We start from the raw sequence: 12,588 nt of genomic DNA, 5'->3' as shown, positions 1-12,588 counted from the left end.
GGAATATCTTTGTCAGAGTTATAATTCTCAGATATGTACATAGATAAAAATATGTGGATATAATGATTAATATTAACTTAACAAATAAGATACTATTCTTATCTTAAAATTGCATTCAAACAATAAATGATATTCAAATGATTTTTTTTTACCTTGCTAATTGTTAGAAATTAAAAAGTTTAAACACTTAAAAAAAATTGATAAAAATTCTTGAAGAAGAACGGGACAAACTGTTGCGGAAAAGTAAATTAAAGCAACTGGAATTGGAAATGATCGCGAATTATGAAATGAACCACCGTTGGCAAATTTTTGATAATCTTCGAAAGTTGACGAAGCCGGGAAAAAAAAACTCACACATGGAAAAGAAAGAGAAAGTGATATTTTTCACATCGCATGTTTTTTAAGGCTAATTAACATGAGTGAGAAGAAGCAAGAAGAAAGAACAAAAAAATCAGCTGGAAAAAAAGCTTTTTTTGTTATGTCCATTTGGAGTTCATTTTTCCAGAATATGGAATGGAATAGAATTAAAGTGATGCCGTTGTAGAGTTTTGAAATGAGACTTTTTAGATACGCTTAAAAGTTTGAATGAACAAATTGATTTTTTTTATTTTTATTAGGGTGTAAATTGAACAAATTAAACCTTTTTATTCTTTCTAAGGCAATTTTTGTTTGGAAAAAACTACAAAAATAAATTTGAAAGTTTTCACTTTTTAGAATAAAGAAAAGAAAAGTCACCTAATTTGTTTAAGAAGCTGCGTTCCTTTGGAAATATTTATCTACTTTTTAGTACTTAAAACTACTTTGAACTACTTTGCTATATTGAAAAAGTAGTTCAAAGCAGCTTTAAGTACTAAAAAGTAGATAAATATTTCCAAAGGAACGCAGCTAGAGTTTTCACTTTTTGCAAAAAAAAAAGGGCCGTTTTAGTTATACCTTCCTTTAGAAAATTATATTTGATAAGAGAATCCATTGATTTAAGCCTAGTACGCAGATCGGGAAAAGACAAATTTTATCTCTACAATTTTAATCTCTACAAAACATTTTTTAATCCTGCACAAAATTTTGAATTTGGAGAAATTACCTAGGGTAAACTGCCCAATCATTGGCACCTTAAGCGAATGTCGCACCAACTTTAGTTCGCAGTTTTTTCCGTATAGCTTAAAACTATTATTAATACTTTTTTTTGTAATTATCAATATCTCGTTTGGTAAGAATAAGACAAAAAAGGCGGGAAGAGTGAATTTTTAAACAAAAATAAAAACAGTAGCTGTAAATGGTTTTAAAATCAAGGTGCCAATAACATAGGGAGTGGCAACAATAGGGCAGTTTACCCTAAGTAATTTCTATCAAGTTTTTTTTTCTTTCAAATTAACCCTCTAATGGATAAGACCGTCTCAAGACTGCCTTCAGTTTTTTTGCTTTATTGTCAAACTTTACATATGTTTTTCGTTTAAACAACAGAAACTTGTTTTTAATTTCTCTTACTAACATTTTGATACCTTTTTCATTTAGCTTCGACCACGTGTTTAAGAGCTGTCATTAATTGAATATCAAAATTCATTGAATTTAGCGCGGAAATTAATTCTTTTATTTTCAATTTTTCAAGTGTGCAAAAAAACATCTTAGAGGCAAAAATTTATAAATATTAATTTTACTGTAAGTAGACTATGTTATTTATTTGTTGTATAATAAAATTGAAGTGAAAAAACAGTAAAATGGGTCTTGTAGAAGAAAAAAAGTCAAGACCGTCTCAAGACGGTCTTGCCTGTTTACGTGTTATGATAAAATTAAAATATAATGTATTAGAGGGATCTCCGTAAACGTGAACAGTTAAAAAAAATCAATTTGGATGAATTGACTGATGTTCAATTGGAAGAATTCATCGATTATGTGGAGAGTGATGATGATCCAGATTTTGTTTTTGATCACATCGAGCCAGATTGCTCAGGTCTCAGGTGACATATCTCAGAATGAAGAACATGCCATAGAAGAATGCATTCAGCAAATGAACGAAGCAGAAACAACAGACGCTTTTGTGAAAGCTACGCATCTTAGCGCATCGGAGATTCCAGCACCTTCTTCAACTATGATTGTTGAATCTGAAGAACTGGGCCCATGTTCTTCATCTGACATTTCAAAATCTGGTTTCAAAATTGAGATCACCCCTACCGTTCCTTGAGGCTACTGGCCCAACAATTGACCCTTCTTCTGGAGGATTTACGGGTACGCTTGGTTCTATAACAAAGGACCCGAAAAAGCTTTCCAAATTGATCTGACGTAAGCGCTCAATGTGACTTCACGTCAATAAAGTTGCATTTCGTGGTGATGCATCACTGCCATTGAGTGTTAGGAACCTCAAAACGCCAATGGAAATATTCAATTGGTTTTTTACGGAAGAAATCATTGATCTAGTAACTGAGGAGACAAATCGTTGGCGTTAACGGAAAATATAAGCTCCAGCTTCAAAACTTTTTCCGCAGAAATACGGAATCATATTGGTATAATGATGTACATGTCGATATACCGTTATCCCAATTTAGAGAGCTACTGGGAAAAAAATGCGTTTGCTGCGATTCAGAAGTGTATGCCAGTAAAACGATTTGTTGCCATGAAAAGATATTTAGGTATGCTTCCAAGATGAATCCCGAAGAAGAAAAAAAGAAAACATTTACGGAAATTGACCAGGAATGTAATGATACGACTCTTTTATCATTTTATTGATATGGCCGCAACAAACTCCTACATATTGTACAAACGAATTCGTCCAGTAAACCAAAATAATAGCTAGCAAGGACAACCACTTCTCCAACTACCACAGTTTCGCTAATGTTCGTTTTTATAGTGGAAACCATTTTCCAATATGGGGTGTTGCACAGCAAACAAAAATTGTTTCTTTGATTATCAAACATAGAAATTAAAAAATTTCTTTCCATTTTTTATTGAATAAAAAAAAATTGAAATATTGATCTCACTAATTTTTCTTACTTTTAAACCGGCAAGACCGTCTTGAGACGGTCTCCAGTATTTGTCACTTAAAACTCGATGTGGATACAATTTTTTGGTAAAAATTTTAAATATAAGCTTATAAAAGGTATATCTACCTGGAAAAAAAATATCAACTTGGTACGACCATATTTACCATTTTGCCCGTTAGAGGGTTAAATTAATTCTGTTTTTGTTTTTGATTTGATTCTGAGTTGTATTTGCTTCGTCTTCACTTTTTAAGTATTTTATTAAAGAGTTCACCTTAATTTTGTTTGATTTTTTTTTCAATTTTGCTTTATTTTGTTCCTTGTTACAATTTTTGCTTCGAACATTATTTGTCCGCGCAAAATTAAGTGGAGACTTTTTCTTTACAGCGGCTCCAAATATTTAAATTTTGCGCGTGAACTGCGTACTGCTTGGAAAAATATTCAAGACAAAATTTGTCCCGAGAAAAAATTTGTATGAGAAACAAAATTTTTCCCGATCTGCGAACTAGGCTTTAGCAACAAACAACAAGAAAATATAATTTTAGTCGACAATTTAGTTGTGAGTCGAGTACCTATACAAATAGCATTTTTTTTTCACAATTCTGAACTTTGAAATTGAAAAACAAAACTTGCATACATGGTTTACAACCATTCCCTTCATTTATCACGTTTAACTGCCCTTCTGTTTATAAATTCTCAAGAGCAAAAATGTGTTAAAATATATACAATTTTAACCGCCATTTGTATGCTTCTTGTTTAAGACTTTTACAGGGATCAAATAGCAGTTTGAAGAGTCATCTTTTGATGGGATATGAATCTTTATAAAAACAAAAATATATTTAGGGGAAAGGTGAGAACAGTAAGACAGTGCAAACAGTGAGACAATTTTTTGGAGTGTTATGAAAAGAAATCATGTTAATGAACAGAAGTTTTTTCTACATATAAATATGTATCATATTTATATCTTCTTCCATAAGAAAATAAGTATTAACTGTCATTTTTTGTTATTTTATATTATTTTTCAAATAATTGACAAAAAAGCAAACAGTGAGACATTGTTCAAAAGCAAACAGTGAGACATAGATTTTAAAAAAATCTATAAATTGAAAATCAATTCTTTTAATTTTTTTTGAAGAAATAGGTAAAATAAATAAGTTAATTATATACTTGTTACTTAATTATTTAACGTTTTCGTAAATTTATTTCTGTTTTATATGTCCATCTCACTGTTTATCTTAGACTGCACTGATCGCATCCCTAACAAACAGTGAGAATATGTCTTAAAATTACTTCAAAGTTTGGTTAAGATAGCTTGGAAACATTCTAAGACATAGCAATTTAAAAGAAAAGTGTCTCACTGTTCGCACACCTTTCCCCTATTGATTTAATTTTTTTGGATTAAAAAAAGGAAGCATTTTTTTATTACGAAATTATAAAAGAAATCGAAAAAATACCTCATTGCAAATAATAGCCTGTTTTCTCTACAGCTTAAAAATCGAAAATTAGGTCATTTCGAATGTCAAATTGAATAATTACATACGAAGTCCGAAATGAGATAATTTCAAATAATATAATTATCTCATCTAGGCTGTAGTGAAAGAAGGCTTCAAAATATGTTTACATTAAAAAAAAAATGTTTTGCATAAAAAAATTCAATGTAACATTTGAACAATCAAATTGTTATGTGGCAGGATCATATTGATTTATATAAAAGATTCCATAAAAGGATTCTCTGCAAAGAATAACTTTTTTTGAGGCAAAAGATTTTGTCGACTCTCGAAAAGAAATACGTTTTTTTCTTTGCGCTTTGTTTTTTTTTTCATCCAAAATCTAAACTTTCTGCATCATTTTTGTGGGAAATACCATGTTTTATTTAAGAGTGAATAATTCAGTATTTGAATACATGTGTGGATTTACAGAAAAATGCATTAGGCAATATTTGTAGATAATTTTATGACGAACAGATTTTCTATAGCCCTTATTGACCTCCGAGCAACAGGTCACGTTCTAAAGGCTTAACTACATTCACCACTTATTGAAAAAGTACAAAAGTGAAAATATTTTTTTTCTCGCAAGCGCAATTTTTTATAAAAAAGAGTAAGCAAAATCTTTTTTTTGGACGAAAAAATAAGTTTTCTGCATCATTTGTTTTTATTTCCCAGCCCGAAAAACAGTACAAAAATGCGTTTGAAAATTTTTACTTTTGTACTTTTTCACTTTTTGAGCCGATGTAGTTACACAGAGAAAAATAGACCACATAAAATAGAACAAAAACAATAAGATTTCTCTATGGTTTTCATCCAAGAAGGAAACCTTATTAAAACAATCGGGTTTTCCTTATTGTTTTAAAATCTGCAAAAAAATAAAAAAACGATGACCAGGCTGGGAATCGAACTGGAGACTTCAAATCATTAGTCGCCCACATACCACCTGAACCAACCTGCCATGAAATTATTGATCGCGATTTTTGTTCTAGTGCTAAGTTGCAAAAAAAATCAACTTTTCAGTCAAATTTTAATAAGATTTTCTCTATAAAAATAATAAGAAATCTCCTTAAAAAAACCTTATTAATCGTTGATTTTAATAAGATTTCCTTATGAAATGTATGGACGGTAAAACAATATGGCAATCTGTTAGTTTTTAGCGGGTCATATTTTTCTCTGTGTAAGGCTTAACGTGGACACGATATCAATGTCGATTTTTCACATCTTCATAACAACGCCGTAACAAAGGTCTATACCAAAATCGAGCCCAGTAGGAATTTTTCCGCAGATTGGGGTAAAAAATGCCTAAAATTACTGGGCTAAGAATTTTTGCAATGAAAATTTTAGTAGAAATTTTTGCATTTCAATTTGAAATATACTTGAACTGTGATCGTAAGCTTTGAAATGAGTTTTTCGTATTTTCGTTTTTTTTTAAACATTTTTCTATCGTGAATTGCAAAACGATTAAACGACCAATCATTATGAACCCAAGTTTTTGTCTTCAGTTTCTCTTCAATAAGCTAAAAATTCAAAACATTTTTAGCAACTTGAAATTAATTTTTTTTGGCTTCGACATTTTTTGTGGCTTCGAAGTGGTTTATATATATGTATATTATATTTCAGCAAAGGTTTTTTAATAAATCTTTCAAGATTTCAAATAATCCAATGAATAGAATGTATGTTTGTACCAAACCATAAGTTCAAACGAAAACTCCTGAAAATCTAAACCCAAATAGTACTTTTGTTCCTTTTGACAAAACCACGGCAGCTCTTTAATTCCAATCGGAGTGGAAAATGGAATACATCATAAAATTTGCACTCCAGATATGTAGATAAGAACGGCCCGGCCGCTGGTGATTAAATATTGATAGAGTTAAACATTTAAATTTGATATTTCTGGATTTTTGATAAATACTCTGTTAGAATAAAAGTGTTTAGTCTCAGGTAATTACCAAATTTTCCATATTAATACACGATATTTATCAGATTATACAAACAATAACAATGCCCATATTTATGTTTTTGTTTGTTGGAAAGCGCTTTCATTTGACATTAAATTATTCCCATCAAAGCTTATTTTACAGCTGACATAAGAGCTTTACTGAACAGCACCATCTTGTGTGAATTTTTTCAACCAAAACTTTTTATCTTAGACATGAACCCAATGGCCAAACTAATGCAATGTGTTCAATTCGCCGCTCACAAACATAAAAACCAAAGGCGTAGAGACCCCAATAAAACACCTTACATAAATCACCCTATAAATGTTGCAACAATTTTAGCTGTCGAAGGTTGCATTGATGATAAGGAAGTATTGCAAGCTGCTCTACTCCATGACACTGTCGAAGATACCGAAACAACTTTTGAAGAAATTGAAGAGGCATTCGGAAAGAATGTCGCTGAGATAGTCCGAGAAGTTACCGATGATAAAAGTCTACCAAAGTTAGAACGAAAAAGACTGCAAATTGTCCATGCAGAAACTTCAAGTAGAAAAGCAAAATTGGTTAAGCTTGCTGATAAGCTGGACAATCTTAGGGATTTACAAAATGTACTTCCCGAAGGTTGGACTGATGTAAGTAGTTTTTTAATTACATTTTTGAAAATTCAATTAATACCTTCCTATTTGCTCTTATAGGAACGTCGTGAAGAGTATTTCATTTGGGCTAAAAAAGTCGTTGACAACCTTCGAGGAACCAATGAAATTCTGGAATCCAAACTTGATGCCATTTTCAAAGACAAAAAACTACTTCAATGAATTATTTTATTTAAATTTTTCTTTTAAATGTTATATCTAATACAGTCCAAACATTACAAATGTTTATTTCTTCTTAAATTTATCTTTTCTTATTTCCAAAGAAGCTTTCCATTAAATCTGCCAAAATTTGTGTCTCAGCAATGGTCATGGCATTGTAAAGAGATGCTCTTATGCCTCCAACTGATCTATGACCTTTCAATTGAATCAAATGTTTGCTTTCGCAAAGTTTAAGGAATTCTGTTTCCAAGTCTTCATGACCTGAGGCGCAACCAATTCTGAAGGGAACATTCATGCGGGATCTGACATTCTTATCAACTGGGCACGCATAGAAACCGTTGGACTTGTCAATAATATCGTAAATGAGTTTCGACTTGACGAGTGAGTTATTGTACATTCCTTGTAGACCACCATTGCGTTTAATCCATTTGAAAACAAGGCTCATAACGTGAACACTGAAAATAAAATTTAAAAAATAACAAAATCAGTTAAAAAATTGGATTACTCAAGAAAAGTTATATTTTCACCACACCAGGTAAAACAGAACCAAAATCAATCAAATCTATGACAAAAATGGTACCCCATTAGAAACTGAAAAAAAGGTTAGTAAAATTTTAAGCCAATTACTGAAGAAAACTCATAGGAAATATTCATTAATATCTTCAAACACTTAAACTATCTCTATTATCCGAGAAAAATAAATGATGTTCTTTTAACCTTTTCGAACCCAAGCTATGAAAATCAATATAAAAAAATGTTTTTTCGGTATTATCGGGTCAAAAACATCACAACTAAGAAATATGAATAGCAAAAAGTTATTTTCCAAAATAATAAATAGCAAAACTAATGTGTTTTTCTCATGTTGCATGTAAGCAACATGCACTGCCTATAACCACCAAAAAAAGTCGGAGAACTGAGATAATAACTTTTTATGAAACTATAATGTATGCTTCTTCTTCTAAGCAAAAAAAAAAAAAACAAAACACTTTCTGCATTAACATTTTTTATATCTTTTTTTCAAAATTATGACCATATGTATATAAAAAAAATTTTTTTTGCAAAAAAAAAAAAAATGTGAATTTTAGTCCCTTTCTCGATAAAAAAAATTAAAGGTATGATATTTGACTAACTTTTTGTAATAATCCAGTAACTAGGCATTATTATCTTTCAATTAAGCCATCGTAACCTAAAAAATTGTTTAATTTAATATTTTTTACGAATTTTTAAAAAAATGTTACATGAGAGTAACGCTGGGTCCGAAAGGGTTAAAGTTAGTCAGTATAAGAAAAAGTAAAAGCTTTGATAATGTTATCTGAGATTCAAGGGATTTTTTTTCTGTCCAATAACCGGGTTCAACCCAGGTCTCGGATCAAAAGTCAACGCTCGATGTTGAAACATTTTTGTTTTCGTTTGCTGTTTGGTTCAAGCTTTGGTCACTTTTGAAGGTACAAGGTTCTCGACAAAATGCTCGACTACAAAGAAATCGACGTTGGCGTTGTTTAAAAAATTGGAAACTATCTGGCTTACAGATATGGATTAAGGCACCGATTAATTATTATTTAAATATTAATCTAAAAGCTCAAATTACAATTAATTAAAATTGTATTTTTCTGGCCCTTTTTTCATTTTTGACAATGATTCGTTCCACACTTTTGTTCGAAAACTTCAGATGTTTATCGGCTCAAATTTGTTAATAACTGTGCGAAAAATTGGAACAACATTATTGCAAGGTGATTTCGAAAAATGTTCAAAAAAATAAAATAGATCGAAGGATATAGAACCAGGAAAACATTTTCACTTGATTTCTATTTCGGTTTCATTTTAGCCAATTTCAGGAACTAAGCTGTAATGAGAATATAAAACATTTGTTCGCTTTATTGAAAATAAAATATTTTCAAATTGTTATTGGTGAAAGCGTAAATTCTGGTAAAATCCTGTTTTGACAAAAAATAAAACCTGCAAAGTGGTAAATAAATAAAATACTATCACGGCTGTTTTAATATTCGTTCGAATTTGAAAACGGAAACAAAAATTGAATCCATACGGATTGAAAACTGTTGTTCTGATTTGCATTTGACTTTTTTGTTGGTGAATACTACTTTCCGCCTTTCCGGCAGGAAATTGCTACCCGGATGAAAACGGCAAAAATTTGCCGGATAGTAGATCCGTTCTTTCTTTAAAACACCTATGAATCCGCAAAATATGTTCGAATACGAAATTCGGAGCAGCTTAAATTCGAAAGCGGGAAAAAATAAATTTCGAATGGAAATCAGAACAGCCGTGTATGGAAATATTACACTTGACCAATCGAAGCCCCTTAAAATTCAGAACATAAGTTCAGATGGTCCGCTGTTACGGTGGATTTTTATAAAACTCTATCTTTAAACTCAATTATGTTTTCCATTCCTTTTTTCACAAATTAATTTTTCAAAAATATGGTAGTTAATTTTTACAATTTTAAGTTAATAAGTTATTTTCAACCTTTTTAAGATCGTTTTTGTAATTATTGTTTTTTCTTAAAGCTGATATTTTTTTTTTCAAAAATGTTTTAAACGATGAATGTAAGAAAAAAAACTCAGAGTCTTACTTACTTACTTAAAAGTAAAATAAGAACTCCTAATTAATAACACTGGCCTGCAAGGAAATCCTCCTTTAAATAAAACTATACTTTTCTAAAGGATTTTTGTATGCTGATTCCGAATCCGAAGTCCGAATTGATCTAGCACCTCGCGTTATATTCCCGTTAGAAAATCTCAAAAACCCATTTTTTTGCTGTTTTCGAGGAAATATTTTGGCATAATGTAATATTTTTCAATTAAAATTGTTACGGTTTATGAAATAACTTATTTTTTTCTTTCAAATTCAGTTTCAATCTTCTCAATATCTCTTTTCTTCTCCGAGATATCTTAATTTAAGTAAGTTTAGTAGGTTTGGCATATCTTACCATAAAAAAACTGATCTCTTAAAATTAATATATCTTTTTCCCTAGAACAAAAATCTACTTTTCTAATGGACTTTAGTGTGCTGATTTTGAATCCGAACTCAAAAAATTTCGGTCAGCTCTGGTTTGTGAGATATAGTAGTTTTTTTTTTTGAGATTTTCTAAGAAAAAACTTGATTTTGTGATACTTTAATGCTAATATCTCAAAATCCTCAAGTGATAGAATTTTTTTGACTTCGGATTCTAACTCAACACATCAAAAACTATAAGAAAAGTATACTTTTGTTTTTAGGAGAAACAAATCTGAAGCTTTACAAGGCAGTTTATCGACTGGTTTATTACAAATAAGATATTTCTAAATAGATAAATAGTATATAAAATTTTGTTTAATGTATTTTATTATGGTTTTCTTTACATATTTGACTTTTTAAATATAATAGGCGTTGATATTTTATCAATTCTGCTTTTTTTAAATCAGAGTATTTTAAAATACGAGTAAACATTAATGTAAAAGGACATATTTAATGTCAATCGATAGGCCATATTACGAGGAATAAGTCCTCCAAATTTGAGCTCGATGCTACAAATAGATTTAGATTTAGAAACTACCCACATTTTTTAAAAATCATTTTTACAAAAATGGTACTTGATAGAATTTTTCTAAAACCAGATTTAGATTCAGGAAAGTCTAATCTTTCATAATATCAAAAAATTATTTGAAGGAGAAAAAAAAAGTTACATTTTGCAGACCAGTGTAATACATATTTATGTATATGAAAGTGAATTTCTAATGGGAATCAATAAAATAATTTGTAAAAATAGATTCCATTTTCTATAGGAAAATAACCCAGGAATTAAGTAAGAAGAATTTACTGATAAAATGTTTAAGATAATTTTTATTTTTATTAAAAAAAAAACTACCTTCCTATACATTTTCGGGGCAATTCTGAGTTCAAAATTCTATTATCGATTTATATATTAATTTATTACTCTAACCCGATAATGTCAACAGCCCATAATTAGGTAGGTACCTACAGTTCTATATCATCATTCATGATGAATACAAAGCAAACATTTTGATCACCAGTTTAATCTAGTTTCTATTATTATCGATTCTTTACTCGAACTCTAGCAACAGTTCCTAAGTTATTTTTAATAATCTAAAAAAAAAAATAAATCCGTTATCTCTACAATAAAATTGCTCATAGAGACTAAACCGAAAACAACAACCAAACCACATGTTGATGTTGTTTTTCAGTCCATCAAATAAACATAAAGAAAAATATTTTCGTCTTTGGGACAAAAATTGTAATTAATTGAGAGCAACGTCAATAAAATGATAATTTCTCTACGTCACAAATTGTAACAAACAAAGATGAGAGAATTTACATAATAAAAAATTCCGTTCATAAATAAGATTATGTATAATTGCCTATGTACTCACATAAAAGTCGGTGGGGTATTATAGATTGAGTTGTTTTTTTCTGTAATAGTGAAATCTAGAATTGATGGTGTTATCTTCATTGGCTTCCCCAATAAATCTTCCCTTACAATGACCACAGTAATACCAGCTGTTCCAACATTTTTCTGTGCTCCAGCAAAAATTACTCCAAATTTGCTAACATCGATGGGTCTAGATAGGAAATTCGATGACATGTCACATACCAATGGAACATCCTTGGTTTCTGGCACAAAATCAAATTCTACACCATCAACTGTCTCATTGTCACAATAATAGACATATGAGGCATTGGGATCTAAGCTCCAAGTGCTTTGTCTTGGAACTGAGGTGTATTTTTGTACTTTTGGCAAGATCAAATTGACCGAGCCATATTGTGTAGCTTCTTTGGCTGCCTTGGCAGACCATGATCCCGTGACAAGGTAATCAGCTGTGCCAGTACGTCCCATTAGGTTCAGGCACACAGCTGAAAACATTCCAGTGCCACCACCTTGCATAAAGAGAATTTTATAATTGGATGGAACTCCAACTAATTCTCTGAGATCGTTCATGGCGTCTTCATTGATTTTGAAGTAGCCAGCAGATCGATGTGACATTTCCATGACACTAAGACCTGTTCCTTCATAATCGATGAGGTTCTTTTGAACTTCTTTTAAGACCTTTAAATCAATTCGAATAACGATATTATTTAAATTCAGTTAAATATGTTTTATTTGTCTTACCTCTTCAGGTAATTTAGCTGGACCAGCACCGAAATTAATGATTTTGTTTTCCATTTTTATTTTATTTATATTTGAACTTGAATCCGTAGACCTCTCTCAACGATAGTTTCTTCCTCACTGATCTTATAGAGTCAAAATGATATTTGATTGAGCTCGATTTGCCGGAATGGAAATGGAAAGTCTGCTGGTTTGAGCGTTGAAAATGCTTAGTATTGGTTTTGGTATGTACTAACTTGCTTAATTAAAACTATTTATCTG

At 30.5% G+C, this 12,588-nt stretch overlaps 3 protein-coding genes across 6 annotated transcripts in view; 1 reads left to right on the top strand and 2 right to left on the bottom strand.

Annotated features, from left to right (window-relative positions):
- LOC129915980 (pyruvate kinase-like) overlaps nucleotides 1-304 on the bottom strand; it is a 21,259-nt gene extending 20,955 nt beyond the window's left edge. The window contains exon 1 of the mRNA XM_055995727.1: nucleotides 153-304. The gene's annotated coding sequence lies outside the window, so the exon portion shown is untranslated. The remainder of the gene's footprint in view (nucleotides 1-152) is intronic.
- LOC129915984 (guanosine-3',5'-bis(diphosphate) 3'-pyrophosphohydrolase MESH1) overlaps nucleotides 1-7,289 on the top strand; it is a 19,768-nt gene extending 12,479 nt beyond the window's left edge. For 3 of the 4 annotated variants that reach the window (XM_055995735.1, XM_055995734.1, XM_055995732.1), the window contains exons 2-3: nucleotides 6,610-7,028; nucleotides 7,092-7,289. In XM_055995735.1, coding sequence (XP_055851710.1) covers nucleotides 6,612-7,028; nucleotides 7,092-7,211 — 537 coding nt within the window. In that variant the 5' untranslated portion in view covers nucleotides 6,610-6,611 and the 3' untranslated portion in view covers nucleotides 7,212-7,289. Of the gene's footprint in view, nucleotides 1-6,258; nucleotides 6,401-6,609; nucleotides 7,029-7,091 lie in introns of those variants that run through there. The other variant, XM_055995733.1, reaches the window with a different exon arrangement.
- On the bottom strand, nucleotides 7,201-12,588 carry LOC129915982 (probable phosphoserine aminotransferase). Its single transcript, XM_055995729.1, has 3 exons — nucleotides 12,331-12,588; nucleotides 11,594-12,267; nucleotides 7,201-7,663 (listed from the first exon to the last, which is right to left on the bottom strand). The coding sequence occupies exons 1-3, from the start codon at nucleotides 12,382-12,384 to the stop codon at nucleotides 7,291-7,293; spliced, it is 1,101 nt and encodes a 366-aa protein (XP_055851704.1). The 5' UTR covers nucleotides 12,385-12,588; the 3' UTR covers nucleotides 7,201-7,290.

The sequence above is a fragment of the Episyrphus balteatus genome, chromosome 3 (genome assembly GCF_945859705.1).
Source record: "Episyrphus balteatus chromosome 3, idEpiBalt1.1, whole genome shotgun sequence".
In the NCBI taxonomy this organism is placed as follows: domain Eukaryota; kingdom Metazoa; phylum Arthropoda; class Insecta; order Diptera; family Syrphidae; genus Episyrphus; species Episyrphus balteatus.
Note: the sequence above shows the minus strand (reverse complement) of the source record. Positions and strands in the feature narration are given on the sequence as shown.